General features: G+C 45.7%; 1 protein-coding gene across 3 annotated transcripts in view; it reads left to right on the top strand.

Moving 5' to 3' along the window:
• bach2b (BACH transcriptional regulator 2b) overlaps positions 1-25000 on the top strand; it is a 78051-nt gene that overhangs the window by 30094 nt on the left and 22957 nt on the right. The window contains exons 1-2 of one of the 3 annotated variants that reach the window (XM_081695528.1): positions 1-1270; positions 18476-18730. The exon at positions 1-1270 is cut by the window's left edge and continues 2081 nt beyond it. In XM_081695528.1, the coding sequence (XP_081551654.1) occupies positions 18488-18730 (243 nt within the window). In that variant the 5' untranslated portion in view covers positions 1-1270; positions 18476-18487. Of the gene's footprint in view, positions 1271-10949; positions 11107-18475; positions 18731-25000 lie in introns of those variants that run through there. The other 2 variants (XM_081695529.1, XM_027014079.3) reach the window with 2 other exon arrangements.

The following is a 25000-nucleotide window of genomic DNA, read 5'->3' as shown; positions in this document are numbered from 1 at the left end:
CTAAGCACCACACACGTCCCTGGATGGCAACAAGTCTCAGTATTCCTGAATTTGTCATTGGTAATCAGCCTGAATGAAGTGTCTGTTCCACCCCTGAAACAGCCTGATTATCCTCACATTCGTGTCTGACGTATTCCCTAGGCTTTGTGGTATGTTTTTGTGTGTGCAAATGCATGTTGCTGTATGTGTTTTTGTGAGTGCATGTGTGAAAGGTTTTGAACCAGTGCAACATACTGTCATTTCTATTTGTTCTTGCCCTCATGGAAACACCATGGTTGAAGCCTCAGCCCACGCTTCCAATCTTAATTCTCCCCTTCTACTTTCGTACTCCAAATTCATGAAATGCTACCATGGGCGACGCAGAATTTCCGTGCATGAACCATGTGTGAGCCATGCATGAGCCACGTGCGAGCTCATGCATGAGCCATCTGTAACCCCTGTGTGGCCCCTGCATGAGCCATGCGTGAACCATGCAGCGGTAGCTGTGTTTTCAGCAGAGATGGAAAAATGGCTTGGCACTACAATACATCTTTAAAGCCCACCATGCTGCATAAGATATGTGCAGCATTCTTGCTGTTTTCGTAGAATACTGCTGAGGGTTAGGCTTTGTTGGGAACTTGTGTGTGTGTGTGTGTGTGTGTGTGTGTGCGCGTGTGTGCGTGCGTGCGTGAGTATGAGCTGAGAGTGAGCATGTGTGCGTGCGTGCGTGCGTGAGTATGAGCTGAGAGAGTGAGTGTGTGTGTGTGTGTGTGTGTGTGTGTGTGTGTGTGTGTGCGTGCGTGCGTGAGTATGAGCTGAGAGAGAGTGAGCGTGTGTGTGTGTGTGTGTGTGTGTGTGTGTGTGAGTAGGAGCTGAGAGAGAGTGAGCATGTGTGTGTGCGTGCGTGCGTGAGTATGAGCTGAGAGAGAGTGAGCGTGTGTGTGTGTGTGAGTGCGTGCGTGAGTATGAGCTGAGAGAGAGTGAGCGTGTGTGCGTGCGTGAGTATGAGCTGAGAGAGAGTGAGCGTGCGTGCGTGCGTGAGTATGAGCTGAGAGAGAGTGAGCGTGCGTGCGTGCGTGAGTATGAGCTGAGAGAGAGTGAGCGTGCGTGCGTGCGTGAGTATGAGCTGAGAGAGAGTGAGCCCCTGGAGGGCTAGTTTGTCTCCTGCTCTCAGGCTGAGGTCAGGCTCATCAACAGTGGTAAAGATCTGGACACAAGTGCTATGGCAGCATGACATCACTCCCAGGAAGAGGAGCCACCAGCATCCTCCCTTCTCCTCTCCTCTCCTCTCGTAGGTACTTAGGGAGGCAGGAATGCCCCATCCCAGCATGCACTGCCTGTCCTGTGGAGCCTACACAGAGGCAGAGAGCGGGTGAGGATAGGCGGGGCTTCTTTGATCGCTGTTAAAAGCTGATGAAGAAGGGGCTTTTATTTTGGACACTGTCTGAAAATTGCGAAGGCTTTGAGCACTGCTAACACCGAATCGTAAAAGTAAACAGTGTATAAACAGACTATTGCCCTATTCACCTCTTTAAGGGGTGTGTCCTGATCGCAGAAAAGGTCCAGGGACCCCACTGAAAAAGTGCTGTGAGGTCTTAGCAAGAGGCATGTGATGTGTGCACTCCCCCACCCACACCCCTGCCTCTGTCTACTACCATAAATCAGTATTTATTGCCAGAAGAGGAGAGAGTGTCTGGAAACAAGTGCATTTAAATTTGGCCTCATGAGGAGTATGAGTGCATGAAGGAAACCTGCCATTTCAGATGGCAGCAAAGAGAAAAGTCCAATTCACAGGGCACAAATGTTCCCAACGGAAGAACACTTTCACATAGACACGAATATTCTCAATCGTTTTCACAAGTGAGCCAAAGTTCTTCCACTTGACATGACCTAAATAATGCATTGAACTGACTGCTCCTCAAACATTGGCTATGCAAAAATGGCATTGGGTGAGCCTTATCTAGATCTGGTCCCCAGCCCAATCACCAGTGTCTTTTAAATGGTGACTCACAAGCAGGCCTGCAGAGTGTAACTTGTTTCAGATAAGACACTTCTTTGCTCAGCTGAGATGTGACTCAGCTTGACTGAGATTGAATCTGCTTTGAAAGAGATGATCTTGTATATTATTGGTAAGGTTGGCAGTGGTTGTAGACTGTTTACAATGTGCACAACGGCCACTCTCATACTGTCTCTGTGTGTTTATTGGTCCATCTCTCCTAGTTTCACTTTCTGTCTCAGTTTCATGAGTGCATTTTTCTCTCTCTCTCTCTCTCTCTCTCTCTCTCTCTCTCTCTCTCTCTCTCTCTCTCTCTCTCTCTCTCTCTCTCTCTCTCTCTCTCTCTCTCTCTCTCTCTCTCTCTCTCTCTCTCTACTGACACTTGCTGAGTGCACTTTCACATGCAACCCTCTGGGGAGAATGAGGGCCCCAGATGGCCCCACCCTCCTCGTCAACTGTGTGCATGTCTCTGGTGGCCAGGGGATGCCTGCATGATGATTCACTTTGATGTAATGCACGGCAGATCCAGACTTTCGATTAAACACTGAGATGTGTCTTTCTCCCTTTTCTCAATTGCAAGGCCAATTCATTTCACACAAAAGAGACTTTAAAAAAAAGAGCTTGCCTGTTACCATGTAGAGGAAACGGATCTCATTTTAAACTCTCAGTTTTGTAGTAGGCTTACTGATAGTATAGCATACAGAAATAGGTCAGTGGCATAGGAGCTGAAAATAGATGCATTAGACTGGGAGAGTTTCTCAGTGTTATTTGTTTGTGCAGCGTTATCACTTCAGGCCGAACTGTGAACGCAGGGCACTCGGCTGTTTATCTAAAGCTGGAATATGATGCCAGTGTAACTGAGAGAACCATTCATGCTGTACTATTGTGAATGTGCTGTTGAGGTTGTGGAACATTCTCTGACTCATCTCTGGCATCCGCTGCAAAATGGTGACTCATTTCACAGCGCTCTTTGATTCTGGTTGCAGTCCGTATGCGTGCGTGTGTGTGTGTGTGTGTGTGTGTGTGTGTGTGTGTGTGTGTGTGTGTGTGTGTGTGTGTGTGTGTGTCTGTGTAGAGTAGGGGGTGAGGAATGAGAATGAGAATCTTTATTTCTGAGTTTATAGGTTTCTGTCTACAAGCGGGAAAGTCTTGAAAATAGTGGGTTTCTGTGCCTGTGCTTGGGTGTATTTTGGAGTTTTTGCATGCTTTTATCCCAAGTCTGATTCTTTTTCTGTGAACTCTGAATGTTTATGTGAAATATTAGTCCAGCCCATGCACTGACCACCTTTGCTTGCAGGTGTTAGTGCATATGTATTTTTCCATCCACAGCACTTGCGATTATGCCATCCACTTTGGTCCAGTGACGGCATGTTTGTGAGTGCTGTGTTTATAAGCTCCTTTGAACAACAGCTGTGATCTAAATTCTGTGATGGACACTCTGCCATTACAACACAGTCAGAACTGCACCTCAGGGGAAGGTCCAGGGCTACGCTCTAGGAATAGACAGAGGTTCTACATGTCAGATCCTGTCTGTGTCCATTACAGCAAAAAATCCTCAAAGCTGCCTTTGGTTCACCATTCACATCCCAGCAGAAAATCGCCCACCAGGGACACCCCATGGATTTACAAACACGTTGTAGTCCTTGTGCCACTGTGGCTTCCTAAAATACTTCACTGTGGCATTTCCAAAGTGATTACCTAAACAAACTACCTCACAGGCACCTCACTTCACAAGCACCTCACCTCATGGGCACCTCACCTTGTGGGTACCTTCCCTCATGGGCACCCCTTCTTGCAGGCACTTCACCTCACGGGACCTTGCCTCACAGAGGGGGCCTGGGTCTCCGGCAAAGCGTCTCCTCAGACGACCCATGGGTTCCCAGAGACTCATGCAACATGAATGTGCGGTGACTCACTGCCCAGAGCAATCCAGACAGGTGGAGAAGTTGAGCAAGCTGCACTTTTAGTAAGCTCCGCTCATTACAATAAAGCGCCAGTCATAGCCCGACACAGAGTGACTAAGACTCCGCTTGGCATGTCTTTTCTCAGCATTCCTTTCAAACACACACACACACACACACACACACACACACACTCTTTTATTGAAACATGGTTCATTTAAGAACTTGGCACAAGAGCTGGTACAACTTGAAGTTTGCTGGCCTGCTCACTCTAGATATAATTTGTTGCTAATCATGTGTTAGCAGAGTCACATGCAGGGTGTTACTGAATGCTTATAGTGCAAATATGGCCCAAGCACATATGAGCACAGCTAAGGTTGAGTTATAGGAAAATCCTTATAGACTCGCTATGGGACCGCAGGGCTTTGGGTTTGTCAACACCGTTACTGTACGTTACTGAGCGGGTGGGGGGGCTTTGGGGAACAGCGGCCTCGTTCTTTGCAAACGGAGATGACAGTGGGGGGAAAGGCAGCTGGCTTTTATGGAGCCAGCATTCATTTTATGGCGGCTTATCTTGGGCGATAATTGCAGCCTCACCGCCATTCATTCCCGCTAGTGTGGGAATTCATATCCCCGTTTCATAAAGAACTAGCTTTCTGGAGTATGTGGTGATGGAGTGGACATGGGTGTGAAATGTAGGCCATCGGTGGCTTCCAGTACTGTGCTCTATATCTAAAGTATCCTGTAATCATGAGAACAGAGAATTAAATACAAGTTGAAAGTACACTCATCAAGATTTTTAGGAACATTTGTTTAATAAATGGGTCAGCCAAACAAGATAGTGTTTATCTGTGTAACTTAATTCATCTTTGCAGAATATATTGTGTTTTTGTATCAATATACCAAGATAAAATTATCGTGATATGGTTTTCCATTTGTCCTGCCCAGCCCCTGCTCCGCACAGAAAGTTACTGTTTCCATGTTCTGCCTTTTTCCATGGCAGCAGGAGTCTCCATCTTCTCCAAATGACCACATTTCCCTTGCTAATCATATCCCAGAAAGTTCTACATGAGATAATATGAAGCTATGAATCTAAATTTGACGCAGTCATTAACCTGAACAAGACATCTTGGGAAAACGCACGTGATGTGAGACCTTCTGCATCTTTTATGAAAACCCAAGCGTATATTTCAGTCTTGCAAATAATAAAGGATTACACAAAAACCCTTCCAGCACATTTTCTACATGAAGCCATCCCCCCCCCCCATGCCTCTATTTCCGATATTTATGTTTTCCTTTCTTCAGTGTAGTCTGAACCAAACCATTACAAATCCACTGAAGGATTAAATATAGAAGCTTACACAACGCTGGACTCAGCGCACGGCTTCCTCCATGAACAAGTGAGTGTGTATGAGTACAGATTGTTGCGGTAGGACCCGTCTGGCTTGCGCTCCTCAGGCTGCGGGGAGTCATTTGCGGCCTGCGGGAACCTGACCCCGGTCAGATGTCCTCGGTGCCACGAGCCCTGCTCCCTCCCCACTGGTTACTGCTCTGGATGGTTACACACATGTGGCTGAGTACACAAACGCATATACACACTGAGTTTAGGGGCAGTGTCCAGTGCAGAGGCGTAGGAAAGAGGAACCGAAGTGCTTTGTGATGCAGGATGGCAGAGTTGAGCCGCACGCCGTCCTGACTGTGGGCGGCCACTTCTTGCCTTCCAAGATCAGCTGCAGTTTCAGACAGGGTCCAGCCAGGCCCAGGCCAGACTGTCTCACAATGCTGTGCAATAAAAATAGCAGTGGCCAGCGCAGCCAGGTTTAGCATGGACAGGCGTCCCGCCACGTTGCGTGTCCAGAAGGCACTTATTTTTCTTCAGTATCTGCTACTCTCTAAATCACATCTCTCTCTTTCTCACTGCCTTTATACACACACACACACACACACACACACACACACACACACACACACACACACACACAAAATAATAATAATAATAATAATAATAATGAGCCAGATGTTGTATATGGGATCCTTGCATTCAGTCTAGTAACACAGACACACACCTGAGTCATGGGAATGCTAACCCACTCACAAGCCCACAGATAATGAGCTTCTACAGACAATGCGGTGTGAACCCAGAATGCGTTTAGCCAATTCTTGCCCAATGTCTCTTTCGCACAAACACATACATGCACGCAGGCGCAGGCACAGCCACACACAGGTGTTACTGCACAGTCATCTTTGAAGTTCGGTTCAGTTCAGTTTAGTTGTTGCTTTATTGGAATATGTTTTTCATACGGTTTTGCCAACGCAGTTACAAATAGATTGTACTGACATAATTTAAAACAACAGCCGTAATGATTATTAAAATGTTATTCTGTTAACGTTTGTTTTTCCTGCTCAAATAGTTAAAAACCGTTCTGCGTATCCAAAGCCAGAACATCTGCTTATGACACACGTATATTGAAGAAAGACAAAAAGAGAGAGAAACTCTTTATCCTTTGCATCTCTGGGTCTTTTTTTTTTTTTATTAAGTGACAGGAAGTGGTTTCATTTCTGATATGACGAAAAGATCGCATCAGAATTTCGTAAAGGCCACTGCCTGCGCTATGGATGACTCAGCTGGGCCTCGCCACAACGCAGTTCGGCTGCTCTGCTCCGATCGCAACGATACCTGATGCCCTCGCATGGGTACTCACTCCGAAGGACAGGCTGTAACTAAAGAAGTTCGTGGGTTTTGACTCAGACTTCCTAAGTAATTGGCGTCTTACCCAGCCCAGAAATGACTGCATCATATTACTAACTCTGGGCAAAATTCAGTTAGACTGAATTACAATCTGAATCGATGCCGATATGCGATACGTCGAATAATTGCTGAATGGTTAGCAGAAAGTGCAGTAAGTCATCTCGGACTGTTCTCCACATACTTCATGTTGTGAGATGTTTGCGTCACCGTACACCATGTATGGCATACAGCGTACCAACCACAACTGTACATGCTGAAATACGGTGTCCTCCATTCATTCACGGTCCTGGAATGTGCAGCAAGTTATAACGTTGGCTTGGCTATCACAGTTCTTATGCAGTTGTTATGTTTCCGCAACGACTGCTGCTACATTTGTTTGACGCAGAAGATGCTCCGTCGCTTTAAAATGGACTAGACAAGTGTGTGTCTAGCGATCGTCTCTTTGCAGGTAGCCTGTGACGTGGAAAAGTGTAAAAGTGCCCTTCTGTTTTTTCGGTAGTCGCCCTGTACACCCGACGTTACCTCTCCAGTTCCTCGCTCGGCTTCACCCACGTACGGGTGTGCAATTTTTCAGCGCGTGCGGAAGTTTCGTTTCCCTGGAATGCGTCAGCGTAATGTAATTTAGGAAAAAGGGGCCCCGATCCGTCACCGTTCAAACTCGGCGGTTTAATAAATGAAACGTCAGTACGGCGGGAACACTCATGGCAATGGCGCCGCACAACGGGAATTGCCGAGTCATTCCACATTTACACATAAAAACACCTCAAGCAAACGCTGGTCGTGTTCGTGCAAGTCTGTGTGATTTCTGTTGAAGCCTAGTCACCTTTTAGCAAATGTGACTGTCCTGTATGAACTTGCATTTGCATAACCCAGAAAAAAATTATCACACATTGCCTTTATTGTTTTTGTCTCAAATGTCCCTGGTTGGAAACACTCCCCATCACGAAGCTTTCAGTGGGCAGAGACCTCCTACAGACAGACACTTATGTACTTAATAAGTGCATGCTTATCTGAATAATTCCATTGTGTGTGTCTGTGTGCATGTGTGTGTGACAGTGTGCACCTAAGAGGGAGAGTTTTCTCCTTTTGTTCTGAGTCATGTTTGTGTGTGTGTGTGTGTGTGTGTGTTTGTGTGTGTGTACCAAACCCCAAACCCACAGTGTTTTCACTTGCGCAGGTTGGAATTCTAACCTTTTAACTGGTGTTATTTCTGTAGGGGTACACACATGACATGCAGACACATACACACAGACGAGCGCATACACAGACGCACACACACACAGAGTCAGAGTAAAATGCATATTTTAGCAGGCATACTTTTTGATGTGGGGGTGGGGGAAATTTTGTTAAGGTCAAAATTCAGAAATTTTGTCTGAATATCTAACTTATTCTAACTCGGGATGTCCGACCTTTAATATGAACTTTCATTTGACAGACATATTCATGTTTCAGGTGGTTTCTTTTAAGCAGATTCTAAATTGCTTGTCAACTATATTCTAATTTTGTTCATTGTCTCTGAGACAGCTGTGATTCATACAGTGGATGATGGTCTGTTGGTGCTGTTTTGGAATTTTACACCCTCTACGCCCTCCCAACCACACACAAATACACATACAGACTGTCACATAGCACACCTAAATTAGCTCTTGACACTTAATGATGGTGGCTGGCAGCAGTGTTTTGATCCTTGGGGAGTGTGAGGTAGTCAGTAGTATGTCAGTGTGCCGCTGAGCTGGGTTCACACTGTCCAGCTTCTGTCTGCTCAGCTAAAATACCCATGCTAAACTGCGGAGCGTAGGTACTGCGCTTCACAAGGTGGCTGTCCCTCAGTCCCAGTCGGTGTAGTCATGGTGAACCTTCCACATGGGAAATCTCCACTGGCTGTGTTCAGGGCAGTCAGTCCCAGGCTCCGTTAGCGCATGGCTCCCACTATGCCATAACATCACCGCGTGTGCGCTCTGCTATGGGTTTGCCAGTATGCTCAGATCAGACAGGAACAAATAGCAAGAGATACAGTTTCAGGCACAAACAGAGCTTTGCCGTTCACTGCGTGAATGTTTGCGCTGACGGATTTTTAGCATGGGGATTCCCCCTTCCAAGGCAAGGCGGTGGGGACAAAGATGTGGAACAACAACGTGGTGAGACGCAGCCATTGGCTGACATTCATGAAGCATGGCATGCAAGGAAGGCTATTTTGGTATCAGCCTTTTTAATAAATGCCACCTTGGCAAAGGACGCAAATATGATTCTAGGGGTGCAACAACAGTAACACTGTTGGTCATAATCTGTACACTCATTGTGACATTTTAATGAAACCCATTGTGGGGAAGATTAGTAAGACAAAACACACATTTTAATACCACAAATAAATAAATAAACCTTGATATTTGACTCGTCACTTTCTTCAGAAGACACGATAAAAGATGCACCAAACCATTGACAAATACCATGTAAGTACCACGTTAGAGTGTGTGCACAAACAAAATGATTTTTAAAGTGTTTTATTGGCTCCTGGGAGGCTGTTTTGCGTGTCGCCGAGCCAGTCATATCCGTTCCCTGCCACCTGTGATTTATTGAGTTCAGGATTTGCCTGTAAATATACAGCTGTATCACACTAGCAACATTATGATCTTAAAACCTGAACGAGTCTCTTGCCTGTACAACATTATGGTTTAACTCCTAGACGAGCCTATTGCCTGTAGAACATCGTGATTTAACACTTGGTCTTGGATGTAAGATGGAGTGATAAGGACATTTGGAGTTGTGACCCCTAAGCTGGAGGAGTGGCTCCAACAGGCCTCTGGAATGACACCAATCTCAGTCCAAAAGAGCTGAGTACCCTTAACCTCCAAAGTGTGAGGAAACAGGTATCATCCACTGGAAAGGTGATACAGGATTTTTTAAAAACTACAATCATTCTCTCCATCTCATGTAAACCCTTAAGTGCACACACACGCAATCATGCTCTCACACATATGCACACATACAGACACACACACACACACACACACACACACACACACACACACACACACACACACATACATACACAGCGTGGGAGTGTTGATGTGGGTGGTTTTATGTGTCACTTCTTTCCTATGGGGAGAATTTCCATCAGTCTCTATTTCCTGTGATGGGTTTGAGTTTTGTATAATATTTAGGAAAGTAATATTACAGTTTTTTTTACATCTGTACAATTTCATGCATTCAGAATCCTATAAACACCTTCATCAAATACCAAAAGCTGTCACTGAGTTTGAATCAAGGCCATCAGGCACCTGCTGACTACTACATCTTTGTGCTGGTTTGTGTTTTTGAAATTGCACAAACTCAAACATTGCACATGGTGCTTGTTGGATTTGTTTATTTGCTTGTTTGCTTGTTTTTTCATGCATGCGCTTCTTTGTGTGTGTGTGACCTGGTTATGGAGATTGAAGAATGTGCTCCCGGTGAGGATTAGCTTGGCTGATGGCTCGGTGTGATCCTTGCTGACGGAGTCCCCGGCAGTGCCCACTGTTTGAGACAATGCTTCCTCCCAGTCTGAAGAGGAGATAGACGAGATTAGCCTCTATCCTGTCTGCCTGCCCCAAGGCGAGAACACTTAGGTGCAATATCAGCACTTCCTGAACTGAACATGAGACAGTTGTTTTTTTTTCTTGCTGCTTTGTGTTTGTGTGAAACCAGTGGCGCTTTAGACATTTTATCTGAATAAATCTGGTATTTGCAGCTCAGTCAATGTAATATGTAACAAATGAGTGGCGGTGAATGTATCAGGCTCTGAGCAGGAGTAATTCAGGTTGGTGTGCTTGCAGAATGAGTGACTAGTAGCAGAGAATTCCACCCTGTTTGTCTGTTTCTGCCAGCCAAAATGGCAATGTTCTGAGTCATAGCCGACAGACTACTGAACTCCCATACAAATGGGGTGTGTGTATGATTACACTGCAAGGCAGCATGGAGTCAAAAACACTACTGCATCTATTTGTCTAACTGGGTTCGCTTGTGCAGTGGTAAATAGCAATACAATTTGGACCACACTTGAGCTATGCATAATGTCTTAACTACAAAGAAATATTTAAAAGAGCCAACACATAATTCTTTGTGTGTGTGTGTGTGTGTGTGTGTGCATGCGCGTGCGAGTGCATCTGTGTGTGCGTCACTAGTTCTGTCTGTTACCATATAAGATAGGCTCGTGAGTCATGCTGTTTCTGCCCTGCAATGTGGGAAGTCATGATTCATCCAAGCTTGCTGAGCCTAAAATACTTCGACACACACACACACACACACACACACACACACACACACCAGCAGAGCTCTGTCATTGCTCACTGTGGGGGCCTTAGTGTATCTTCTGCTTTGTTTGAGTACAAGGAGCCTGGACTTTCTTGTCATCCAGATCTGGAACGTCTCAGCTGACCTAGAAGCTCCTGCTTTAACTGGGTGGAATGTCAAAGAGTGAGGTTGCACTACTGTAGCTTTCTGAGGTAACAGCTTGCTGGTCTGCCTATTGGTCTGTCTGTATTGTTGTTAGAACAACAAGTAAGGGAAGTGGGGTATGTTTTGTGCTGAGAAACACTTGGTATCCTGTGTTAAAGAGTCATTCTTTGTTATGATGCATCCTTTATAGTGCATGTTTTGATGTTGTGTTCCAAAGAGCTTGTTTATAGAACATGCCATGAATTAATCTGCACATCTTTTGAGCATGTTGCAGTGAGTAGCAAACACCAGTTTTTGCAGCTGCTAGAAATCTTGAAAACCATTAGCTGCAACCAGTCTACTTTACATTACATTACTTTACATCCTAACAGCTCACTGTATGGGTTTGCTCCAGTTAAGCTCAGTGTTTAAGATACTTGACTTGTAATCAGAAGGTTGCTGGTTCAAGCCCCACCACTGCCAAGTTGCCACTATTGGGCCCCTGAGCAAGGCCCATAACCCTCAGTTGCTCAAGTTGTGTTTAGTCATAATGTTTAGTCGCTTTGGATAAAAATGTCAGCTAAATGCCATAAATGTAAATAAGTATAGCTGAGAGAGAATGACCTGAGGTTTCTTATACACTTAACATTTTGGTGCAGGGAGATAGTGGTTGCAGCCCAGCAGTCATTTAAAACAGAAATTTGGCCTCTGATAACTACAGGCACTCACTCTGCTCCTCACTGCAGGGGAACCTTCTTTCATTCAATTTAGCTTTAGTTTTAGCATGGTTTTTACTGTGATTATTTTTTTTTTAACTAGGAGACACCTTAACTTGACCTATTTATATGATAGCAATGTCAGGCAGGAGCTTCTGCAATTACAGAGCAATCAAATTACTTCAACCCTGTGAGCCACGTTTTGAACAGCTGTGGTTAACAGTCATGAAACTTCACTTGGGGTTTGCTGTCAATCCGATAACCCCCGCCATTCACACATCCCCATCCGATTGACAGGTGCTCAGACATCAGCAGTCATGCCTCCAGAACAGAGACTCCTGGGTAAGGGTGTGTAAATGCTCACACGCTAGCTGCAGCTGAAACACTGGCTGTAAAATAATGGCTGGTCTCTCTCCAGTCGATACCAGGAGGTGACTGCTATCCCAGGCGAAACTGAACACCTTGTGCATGATCTTGAGAGCTCTGAGCAGGAGTTCCCATTGTATGCCTTTGCTAATGGCCAAAATTTTACCCAGATTTGATGATGTAGCAAACTTGACCTTTACGCTACAAGCTACATGGTGATGTTTCTTTTTATGTAACCACACAGGAAAGCCCCAGTAAAATATGAAAGACAGCAAACAATGTCCTCCCTCCATTTTTTTTATGTCAATCTTTTTATTTATCTGCATGGCTCATGCTCATTACACTCTCTTCCTCTCCTTTATTATCCTCATCTATCTATCTATCTATCTATCTATCTATCTATCTATCTATCTATCTATCTATCTATCTATCTATCTATCTATCTATCTATCTATCTATCTATCTATCTATCTATCATGTAGTCGCTAATATTGAAAGTATTGTGCACTTTTTCAGTAGGCTGTTAAATCAGGGTGATTGTTTTGTTGGTGTGTTGGAACTTTGATCTATAACTTTGTGGGGTCTATACTATAGAACCTTAGTTTTTAGAAAACACAGATCCATACACAGGTCCCCACACAGGTGTCCACACACAGGTCTACACATACACAAGTCTGCACACACGTCCACACACAGGTCTACACATTCACAAGTCTGCACACAGGTCCACACACACAGGTCTGCACATTCACAACTCAACAATCAGGTCTACACACAGGTCCGCACACACACAGGTCTACACATTCACAACTCTACACTCAGGTCCACACACACACAGGTCCACACACACACAGGTCTACACATTCACAAGTCTGCACACAGGTCCACACACACAGGTCCACACACAACGGTCTGTTTGTCTAACTGGGTTCACTTGTGCAGTGGTAAATAGCAATTTTACAGATTTAAAATAGCAACAGCAAGATTTTTTGCAACAGTGTGAACCATATAATCATGTAAGAGTCCACCAATAAAGTCAATAAAGGGTCTTTTTGTGTAAGTGACATTTGATTGACAGTGCTGGATGCAGTTTAATCCAGTTGTTAACATGATGCTTTTTTGTTGAGAACTGGGCTGAAATCAGTTAAGCAGCTGAATAAATAACTCCATCTTTTCGCTACACTGATTTGTCAAACCTACTGGTAGCTACAATTATTGCCCCAATTTAAGCAGTAATTATATCATAATCTGAGCATATTGTCACCTCAGTCAGTAACTGGATAAAAAAACAAAAAACTGCTCACTCATTTCAAGTACAATCAAAAACATCTGGCAGAATGTCTGAAAATATGTCTGGTCTCATGATTTCTTTCCGCAGTTGTTGTTTACTGAGAACTTGACGTTAATGCACTCCTGCAAAGAGCTTGCAAATGGCAAATGACCAGTGATTTGTTCCTTAAAGCAAAAAAAAGACACTAATTTATGGGAACAGCAGCCGTTTCAGTCTCCTACCAACAGGCGCTGCCGCATGCCCTATAGCCTACCTGGTAAAGGTGTCTGATATTTTCAGATTTCCACACGTGACATCTCTGCTCCCGTATATCCTAATTAGATCATTACCAAATGATCCAAAGAAATTATGATACAATTGGTGGTTCTGTAATGTGATAGAGTGACAGTGTATAATAAAGTGATCACAAACACACACATTTGTTTTTAGGATGTGATGTCAAAAATGTGAAATATGTATATGGCATATATAAATGTAGATGTAAAAATCGCTTTACATAGTCAGAATCATTTTCCTTGTCCTAAGCAGGTAGTTATTTGGTTTTCCTGTATTGTGGTGACATTCTGTACTTCGTGGTAACAAACACTAAGTGAGTGTGTGTGTGTGTGTGTGTGTGTGTGTGTGTGTGTGTGTGTGTGTGTGTGTGTGTGTGTGTGCGTGTGTGTACGTGTGTGTGCGTGCGTGTACGTGTGTGTGTGTGTGTGTGTGTGTGTGTGTGTGTGTGTGTGTGTGTGTGTGTGTGTGTGTGTGTGTTAGGAGGAGAGGCCACTCTGCTCACACTGATTCATCTGCTTTAATGTTGGCTAACCATGAAGATTCACCCTGCTGGCCTCTTTCTCTCCACCTTCTGTCCGTGACAAGCAGCACTGTACAGCTAGTTAACTGTTCCAGTGTTCAGGACAAGCAGCACTGTACAGAAAATTAACTGTTCCAGTGTTCCAGTGCTCCTCATAACTCCAGCAGCAAGCTGCTCTTCTATTTGTACAGGTTATGAAGTAGTAATGATAGTAATCTGGCTTTTTTTTGGGGGGCCAATGACTATTAGAAAGCTTTTAACTCAGTTCTGCTAGCAGACCGTGTTAGGCACACTGTCTGCAAACTCATAAAAGCCTGTAGGCACACAGTCATGAGCTCCAATAAATGTCCATTACAATCGTTACAACACACTGAGATGCAACAGTTAAAAGGCTGCCATTAGTGAGTGTGCATTTTTTTGTGCCTGTGTGTGTGTGTGTGTGTGTGTGTCTGTCTGTCTATCTGTCTGTGAAGAGGCAGGATTAGTCATAGAGCGTGATGATTAATGCCTGGCAGTGTTGCGATGTAATGAGCCATTAAGTATGTTTCAGCGGCAGGAGGGTACAAAGACATCCAGAGCTCTGTGTTCCATGCTGTACACAAAACTGGAGAGATCCTGCAGGATCACAGCGCTACCTGTTCTCTCTGAAAGCCATTGAAAGCCATCTGATGAACCTTTGCTCAGTTATCACTCATTCCTTTGATCATTATTTTTATTTATAGAGTGCAGTATGGGTCTTGGCCCTAAACAAGGTCTCCCAAGTCACTCAAGGGGGGAACGCTTGATAAACAGTGAACCCAGTCCTGTGGGGGGCAGTAGAACTGCTCTCCAGTGGCCACTGACACTTAGCCAAGGAGGCTGTTGCCATGACATCCACATGGGGGTGGGGGGTGGGGTTGAGCAGGGCGTGATACCACATATGTTTGATATTCATCAAATGGGTTGTGTGAATGCGTGTGTGTGTGTGTGTGTGTGTGTGTGTGTGTGTGTGTGTGTGTTTGTGAGAAGTAGCTGCTTTGTTCTGTCAGACACACTGCTCTGTCACATCTTCACAGCTCATTGGATGGGGGGCACATATCATGAAGCACATCAAGATTTTGTCACACACATGTATACAGACACACACACAAACACACACACACACACACACACACACACACAAACTCACACACTCTCTCACTATTAAGGAAACATCAGTATCACCACCTGCTTCCTGTGCTCATTATAATTGCCTAAAACCCCTGATAGGAGTAATTGCACCTGACAGTTCTAGTGTTGTTCCTGCTGCTCCTTCCAGAGCCTGTCCTGCACTGGTACGCTTGTGCTGCTTTTGACTGGTGTTTGTAAACCCCTGTGATGAACTTTAAAGCTGTTTTGTTTTATGGCAAATTTCTTATTCTGTATTTAACACAAGGCCCTTGACTATGGAGTTCAGTGGAACTTTCTTGCTCCATTGTGAAAGGATCCAATTCCAATGACCAAAAAAAAAAAAAAACTAAACCCACCCACCCCACTTTTCTTAAGATCACTATTGGCTGTAACTGCTACAGCTCCATGATTTTGAGGAAAGCAACACACCTCTCAACTCTCTCTTTGCCTTTGGTTTTACAGAAGAACCTCAGCATAGCTATAAGATCAGCAAGGACAAGCACTGTGACACAGGGCTAAAGATTCCCTGTAGAGAGGCAGGGACTCCTACAACCAGAAGAAATCCGCCTTGTCTTATTGTTAGTTAGATCTGGGAAAGTCTTTTTAGGAAAAAAAAAAGGCTGCTCATGCTTTAATGGAAAAGTTAAACTGCTTGCATTTAAGCTCATGTTGTAATACACTGAGATCAAGGTGTAGTGTGCATGCACACACACACACACGCACACACACACACACACACACACACACACATCTCTCTTCCACTTCATTTTCTATGTCTGCACATCAAAATCAAAAACATATTAATACATACCAAAAAAACTCAATACATAAAATTCACTGATGGTGTTTACTGTATTGTTATGCACTCTTATGAAGCAATATGTACAAAAGGTGAATTTATAAGCAATATGTATCCACCGACATGTATGAAAGTTTTCCTAAACCTGGCACATTGTTAATGAGCTTCAAGGAAAGCAAGCATCTACCTGAGGGTTTAGCTGCTTGGCCCCTTTTATACTCAGCTCCGCTGATCTCGGATCAGTAAGAATACTGCTCCAACTCTCCGCGCCATGGAGCAGGAGAAGCAGAACGCCAGCGACAGCTGTCCAGAATCCATCACGCTTCTCGCCTTTGATCTGCACGGCAGCATTGCTCACAAAGCCGGCGTAGCCGCTACGGTTTTAGCGGGAAAGGAGGAAAAACTCGGTCAGTGTAAAGGAGATCAGAGCGAGACGTTGGGTGGGGGTTGGGGCTCGGTGTGAAGAAAAAGACAACCCTACAGTTCTAATCGGAGCCCAGCCCCAACTAGTCGTTTGTGGTGAGCTTGTGTGTGAGCTTGTCTGAGTTTGCGTTATAGCCGCTTCTCGCTGCTGCAAAGTCAGGATATTCCGGCAAGGAAAGTGCATTCCGGGGGCTGAGACAGTGTGTTTGGGTTCTTTCAAACCTTGCAACCACATCTGGAAACCTTATTCTTGAAAGACAGGCCATTATCCTTCTCAGCCAGGGGCGGGACACGCGGAGTGTAGGGAGGGTGCCGAAAAAACACAACACGAAAAAAGTAATTGCAGCGGCTAGCCGGACGGCTGCCGCGGCCGTCTGGACGCAGAGGCGTTTGGGTAGTCGCCACTGAGATCCGTTCTCATCCAGAACACGAGCTGGATCTGGTTAGTGTTTTTCCCTCCCTACACCACCGGCATTCATGTGCCAGTTGCACATGTCTGTGGACTAGCAAAAGCATGCTAACAGCTGCTGAACTGAGCACGAACAGCCACCGCGGTGATGGTGCAGAGGCACAACTGTGGTAGCCAAACCCTGCAACCAATGCTGCTTAATATCATGGAATCAGTGATGAAACTTGAAAGTACAGCAAGTTATCAACCAGCTGCAAGCTGATTGGTCTAAAAGGCCTGCTATGAATGGAGCAGCCCTGTTTCTGCTTAGTTATCTCCGTTGAATAAGGTGGTTTGGCCTAGTGGGTTAGTCAGCAGAAATGGGTGACGCTTGATCTCTCAGCTGCATGCAAGCTCTAGAAACACAGTCACGACTACAAATAGAGTCACCGCAAATTCTCTACTTGTGTTTGTTTGTCCTCATTTCTTTCTCATCATAACCACAACACACCCCTCCCCCGACACACACACACACACACACACACACACACACTCACACACACCCACACATGTCCGCGGTGCAGCTTGCAAGTTTTTTTCAGCTCTGTGGTTTGGGTTAGGAGACCTGGAGCTGGCTTTTGGCGTGCTGGTTCCATTCTGCAGTGCTGGAGTTTCCGTTAGCTTGTTGCTGTTTTCAGTGACCCGGGGCGGCTTTCCATCGAGGCCCTGCACAGCATGGACAACGTTGGGGCGGGCGGGCAGCCGAGGGGCACCCTCCACATTTCCGCCCCGCCTACAAGATGCCCTTGGGTGTTATGAATGCGGAAAAATGGCTTGTGTGGGTGAGTTGTAGCGAGGGTTGAGATGGAAGCAAAGTCCTGTTTGTGACGGGACAGGAGGGTGGTGGCTCTGGGGCCACATCAACACTGGGGGTGGGTGAAGCATTCAGTCATGCCCACATCACGGCGGCAACTGAAACTGGCCACACATGATGTAAATAGTTTAGTATGTTGTGGAAAAAGCTGGCTGACTGAGAGCGGAGATCATTTAGCTTCTGTAGGAAAATCTCCCCCTCAACCCCAAAGTCATTCTCTCGTCTCTTTTCGGTAAAATGGGGTGGAGGGAGGGGGGGGGGAGTAATAACACAAGCACAGACAGATTGAAGCTGAATAGTTGAATGACAGCACACACACACACACTGTACATCTCCTTTTGCTGCCATAAGAAGAGAAGGGAGAATGAATGTGTGTGTGTGTGTGTGTGTGGGGAGGGTGTGGGGGCAGGGAAGGTCTGAACTTATGTCTGTATGCTCACAATAAGAAAGTGCTTCTGGCCTTCTTTACATGTTGCCTCAGGAGGGATGTGGGTGTGAGGGTGTGTATGTGCGGGTCACCGTACTGCTACGGTGTTGCTGATGTTGTTCTCTCCCTCTTTTGCCCCCTCTCTTGTTCTCTCTTTCTCCCCCTGCCCCATCTCTCTCTCTCTCTCTCTCTCTGTCTCCCCCTGCAGGGTGAGAGCGGTATGTCCGTGGATGAGCAGTCTGAAGCCCCCATGTACGTGTATGAGTCGAAGGTGCACTGCGCTAACATCCTGCTAGGCCTGAACGAACAGCGGCAGCAGGGCCTGCTCTGTGATGTCACCGTGCACGTGGAGGGCAAGGAGTTCCGTGCCCACCGCGCCGTGCTGGCCGCCTGCAGCGAGTATTTCCTTCAGGGCCTGGTCACCCACGGCAACAAGGAGCTGGTCTTTACCATGCCCGACGAGGTACTGAATACACACAGATGCGTTCGCTATGTTGCCTGTGATGTGAAAAAGTGTGTGGTTACACTAGACGAAAAAACATTATCTTGTATACCAAGACATATATATTTTGCATATTGACCCAGTAGCACATACTCACTCACTTGAACACTCTCTCTCTCTCTCTCTCTCTCTCTCTCACACACACACACACACACACACACACATACACACACACACACTCACAATTTGCACTCCTGTGAACATATGGGATCCTGTACACTCAAGCAGACATGCTTTGGATGTGTAGGCTGACTTGTTATATTCGTGCACCAGAGTCTGTGTGTGTCAGCAGCTGGCGTGTGTTAGAAGCTTTTCCCCGTCCAGTCAAGTAGTCTCAGATCTCCCATCACATCCTTATGTTCTGAAGAGGCAGATCATGCCCAGGACACTGGTAGAAGCTCAAACACATTCCAACTCTCACCCTCCGTCCAGCTTTGATCAGGGCCGGGTTTCCCCAAAGAGAGATAAACAATGGTGTTTGTGTTTCGATGCTTTCGGAAAACTCCGCTCGGTTTGTGCCACCACAGGGGAGAAACGTGATAATTGCAGCAAGGCACTTAATCTCATTGTTCATAGCGACTGTGTTCACTTTGTGTGCATGTGTGTGTGTGTTTGCGTGTGTGCTTTGTGTAGTAGACAGTACTGTACGAGAGATCAATAACAGGTTACTGTACTGTATGAGAGATCAATAACTGAGGTTACTGTATTGTATGAGAGATCAATAACTCAGGTTACTTAACCTTTTTCATGCACATGTAGATGAAGGCAGTGTGGGCTTGGGCACCTTTTGGAAGGCTCCAAACACACACACACACATACACACACACACGCATACACACACACACACACATATACACACAAACACACACTCACAGAGAGAGAGAGGGAGAGATAGATAGATAGATATAGAGAGAGAGAGAGAGAGAGATAGATAGAGAGAGAGAGCCATCCAACTACACAAATGCTCTAAAATAGGCTGTCTCCTTGTCACGGGAGTCTGCTGTAATTACAAGTGAGCTCATTAACATACGCATTTATTGCGAAAAGACATCTGTCGTAGGCCTCCTCTCTTTTCGTCGCACTGTTCACCGTGAAAGCTATGTGGAGTGTGTGGTGTAAGGGGATCGAGGCCCCTCAACAAAGCCGTCACTCTGGAGCAGCATATGCTTTGTTAAAACGAGGTCTAGTGTTTCTCAGCTCAAGCACGAGCCCCGGGGGAGCAGATCCTTGCGAAGTAACAGAACGGCAAGCGACTTCTCTGCCCCCGCCACTTTATCTCGCTATTTATTATTTATTCATCCCTCGCGCCGACACGCAGGTGCGAGTTCGAACGATGGAGAAAGTGACATCCTTCATAAAGGAGAGGAGCGGGAGGGTGGTGCGAGAAGACACCAATCCCCTAGAGCTCGTCTTCACCTCTGGTGTGAGAGAGAACGTGTCGTTCCGCAGCAAAACCGAAGTGGTGTCTCGGTTTCACCACACTTCCCGCTAACTGTCTCCACGAAGGATCAGCGCCGCCACCAGACATTACACCGCCGTTAATGAGTGCACGAAATGAATATTTGCCACTGGCAGTCGGCGAGTAAAATTAAAGACCTGAAAAGGCACGGTGTAGTTTTCACATAACAGAGTTCAGGCGCAGGCTGTGTCATTCAGCAAAACGAGATGCTGGAGGAAGTTGTAATGTCAGCATTTGAAATGCCCTTTGTCTCTCTCGCTCTCTCTCTCTCGCTCTCTCGCTCTCTCTTTCTCGCTCACTCGCCATCCCACACTCCGCTGTGGTCAGAGAGGCAGTTAATGTGATACTAGATCTGTCGTAACTTCTCAAAGCGATGTGAGGCTGAATGTATGTGCTGTGTTTATGCCTACAGAAGACTGCCCTCTGTGTGTTGGAGGGGGCAACTAATAGCAGGTGGGGGCTGTGATGCGGCACCACTAGGGTGGAGGTGGGTGTGGGGGAAGAGAACACACAGCAGATGAAATGTGAAACAAAGATCACCCTCCTCTGTTCTCTTCACCCCACCCTCTCTCTCTGTCTCTCTCTCTTCTCATGACCCCCCCCCCACTCTATCTCTCTCTTTTCACGACTCTCACTCTGTCTCTCCTCCCTTCTGATGACCTTATTTATTGTTGAACGGAAGGGACTGCGTTGGGTTAGTGACATCATCTGTGTTAGCCACCGTGTGTGTTCAGCAGGGAAACAGAGAGGGAGGCTGTTAATCGGCTCTTTGTTTGGAGTCCGATTCTGAACAGAAGCAGGAAAAAAAAAAACATCACTCGCGTCCCTCGTCGAAGAGGGAGGTGAACTGGTGTTTGTCCCAAAGGGGTGCTCTGGAATTCTCCACGGTGTATCAGCTACTCCAGAATCAGAATGACTTTTTAAAAATTCATTCATAAAATGTCAACCCTCGTCACTGAACTGTGGCTTGAAGACTGAATGCATGTCTCTGGCTCTTGAGAACTCGGTGCTGGAGCTCTGGTAAGGTTTCTGCTTTGCATTAGCAGTCATTTGCAGAAGATCGGGAATCCGGGTGTAGAAGGGGCGGTGACCAGGGAGGTGACACAGCAGTGTTGAAGAGCTTTGCGGAGCACACAATAGCGGCGAGTGGGCAATGCATTAGTTAGGGGGGTGGGCTTAAGACATGGGCTATTTCCCCAAACTCCGGTTAGTTTTTAAAATGGCCAGAACTGACCAGTGGTCCTGCTGGTGCAGGTGTTTACCTTCATTTCACAGCTTGCACTATGTGCCGCACAGAGCTGTATGCAAAATAAAAGTCCTACAGTTCTCTACTGTAACCATTTACTAAGTTCATAGCAAGGCAGATTCTACCAGGCTGACGAGACAAAACCCATGGCAGTAAGAAGAGTGAAATGTATGTGAGAAATCTTCTTCTAAACCTCCTTGTATGAAGGAAATGACAAACGGGTCTCAGAGCGGGCTTGTTGCCAGTCTATCGGCAGATTCTGATATGACCTTGATGTGTGCAGGTTTCAAATTCAGTCGGATTGCTCAAAATAGACCACATATCAGTGGAGATCAATGGGCTCTCTTCACCATCTCGCTCTCTGTCTCTGTCTCTCTGTCTGTCAAGTCCAGTCAAGATGGCTTTATTGGCATGACTTTGTAAAATACAATATTGCCACAGCATTGAATATGTTTACATTTTTAACTTCACAAAATCGCTTCTCTCCTGCTGTCTCTGTCTGTCTTTATCATTCATCCTCTGTCTCTTTGGCATGGTCCAGCGCAAATAATATTAACTGTGATTATGACTCTTTCAAAGCTAGCTATTTAGCTAATCTATTCTCTCTCTCTCTCTCTCTCTCTCAGTGCATCTCCCTCAGGTTTATCTTCTTTTTCATGTCTGTTCTGTTCATCCATTTTTCGTTCCCTCATTCGCTTTGTGTGATTTATGCTTTCACTCATTGACCTTTCTGCCCTCCTGTCATGCACACTTTGTTTTTAACTCTCTCTCTCTCTCTCTCTCTCTCTCTCTCTCTCCCCCCGCCCTCTCCGTCTCGCGCTCTCTCTCTCTCTCTCCGTTTTTTTTTTTTTTTTTTTGGTTTATTGAATGCAGCTTCAAATTTGTGTGAGAGCTGACTTTGAGAGAGATGGGGGGGGGGGGGTGAGAAAAGTGAGGGAGAAAATGAAAGAGAAAGGGAGATGTAGAGAGAGAAAGTGAGGAAAGGCGTGACAGAGAGAGAGATGTAGAGTGAAAGAGAAAGGGGAAAGAGAGATGGAGAGTGAGAGATGGAGAGAGAGAGATGGAGAGTGAGAGATGGAGAGTGAGAGATGGAGAGAGAGAGATGGAGAGTGAGAGATGGAGAGTGAGAGATGGAGAGTGAGAGATGGAGAGTGAGAGATGGAGAGTGAGAGATGGAGAGAGAGAGATGGAGAGTGAGAGATGGAGAGTGAGAGATGGAGAGAGAGAGATGGAGAGTGAGAGATGGAGAGAGAAAGAGTCTATGTGGTGTGCCACAGTTAAAGCTCCATGGCCAAGCAGTATTACTATGATTCAGCAGCGGTGTGTGTGTGTGTGTGTGTGAGAGTGAGTGAGTGACTGAGTGAATATAAAAACCCACACACTTATATCAAAGCATAAAATTGATTCTAGCTTCTAGCGCGACCACGTGCCATTCAGAGGTGTGAACTTCCAACAGTGTTGTTTTACACTAATTGCAACACTGGAATTTCAGCTTTACTCTCTCTTGAGTGATGAGCTTTGAGTTGCCCTGTGTTATCAGCCCTCTTTGATAACACCTCTTCTGTCTTCTGTTGTATTGCCCCTGTCAGAAGAAAACCTTGTAACTTCACATCCTCAACATGTCATCATTTTGAGCTAATTATCACAAAACATACAGGTGTTTAGAGGTTGTGTATTTTTAGATCTCACAGGTGGAAGGTGCCTGGTGGGTGTTGACTGACGCTGAAATTGTTCGGTGTAAAACTAAGAAATGACAATGAGATGTTTTACCAGCTCATGAAAGTTATTATATATGTCGTCACACACCACGCAGCCTCATGCTACAAGCTACTCTTTATTATGGCAGAACTGTGGTGTCACGGTCAGTTGTCTGGACTATGGTCAAGTATGATAAAGGCGAGGCTCCAACCTCCCCATTCCAACCTCAGTGATTCTGATGTCATCAACATACAATGAAGAAAGAGATCTGGGAGATGTTTGCAAACCAAACCTGTGTCCTTCTGGCCATCTCACAAGATATAAGTAAATATATATTTTGGAAAACAAGCACGAATCATTTACTTTTTTTTTTTATTGTGTTAATGTTTATTAGCACCAACGTTTTATTTTATTAATAATTATTTACATCTTATATTTAGATATGTGTTATGTATAGGTTTTTTTTTTCATGCAAATAAATATATTAATAGCATGTGTCATTTAGCTTTTGCACATCACTGTGTGAGCAGTTTATCTAGCACTGGGATGCACAGCCTCCTATTGTGGGGTGCTTTGGGGAGGAGCCAGTAAACAGTGTGTGTGATGGGGCCTTGGGTGGAGCGGGTCGAGGGGCTATGTTTGGGCAGGTGTGGAAGGGAGACACAAAGAGAGGGAAGAGAAGGAGGGAGAGAGGTGACAACCAAGGATTAGAGGAAAAAGAGCAAAACAGAGGACACACACACACGCCATGCATACAGACACATACACGCACGTTTGCACAGTATCGGACATAAATATCCACTGCTGGAATCATGCTTTAATTCACAACAGTGTAGTGAGGCAGGAAGGTTGGGGTAGGTGTTTCTCTAACCCTCCTAACATCACACACCTGTATCTCTGGGGGGGTCAGGGTTGTGCAGCCTGAACGTATTACAACGTCCCTCTTCCACACTGCCCCACCTCCTGAGCAGCAGATAGGCGGATGAACAACTGTTCATTGTTACAGCTCTGAAGAGATGAAGTCTTAGCGACTTATCTGCGTAGTTTCACATTTTTTGCACTCTGAAGTTTTCTAACTTTTTTAATTGGAGGTAACCGTCTATTAGAAGCCGTCTTATCAGTCAGGCACGGCTATCGGAGAGCCGACAGGAGAAATGGCGTAGTGGTGTAATAACATTTCTTTGGCTGCTGGATCGTCAGACAGACAGCTTCAGGCCTTTGGAAGATGTCCGTGCCTGACCGTTACCTAAAATCAGTCCGGGCTGTGTTGACTGCAGTTGGTTCTCGTCGGCGCTGCCTTGACCATTTGTGAATCAATGTCAGCTCTGAGGCAGAGCTTTGAATTGGTTTTTCAGTCTAAAAGTGACTCAGAACAAGAAAATATACAGTATACATAAACTCAGTATACAGTGGTTTCCTTCAGAGTTCTTTTGTGCAGGTGCCGAACACGCATGTGTCGTTCATCAGCCGTAGTCTGTTTGGTGTGTTCTATGCACAGGCAACGAAGTGTGATAGAGACAACGGGGGTGATCCTTGGTCACGTGCAGCTGGTGTGAGTTCCTCAGTGTCAGGCTGACGTGTACCCAGCCCTTTACCTTCCGCAGAGAGCCGTTACACGGCTGACCTCGATCAGTCGCTGTGATCCACGCGGTCGTCCCATGCGAAGCCAGCTTGTTTCGGGCCCAGACAGAAGGCAACTGTCTAACACATGGTTGCCCTGCGTTTTCATATTTTGCTCCGGGGATACACCTGCACTGTAAACGCTAGTGTCTCAGCTAGTGTCATTCTCTAGTGTGCTGTGCTAGGAGCAGGGTTAATACTAAATTGG

Source organism: Electrophorus electricus, chromosome 2, assembly GCF_041902795.1.
Source record: "Electrophorus electricus isolate QZ-2024a chromosome 2, ASM4190279v1, whole genome shotgun sequence".
In the NCBI taxonomy this organism is placed as follows: domain Eukaryota; kingdom Metazoa; phylum Chordata; class Actinopteri; order Gymnotiformes; family Gymnotidae; genus Electrophorus; species Electrophorus electricus.
The sequence above is the reverse complement of the archived record's forward strand: the minus strand, read 5'-3'. Positions and strand labels throughout refer to the sequence as shown.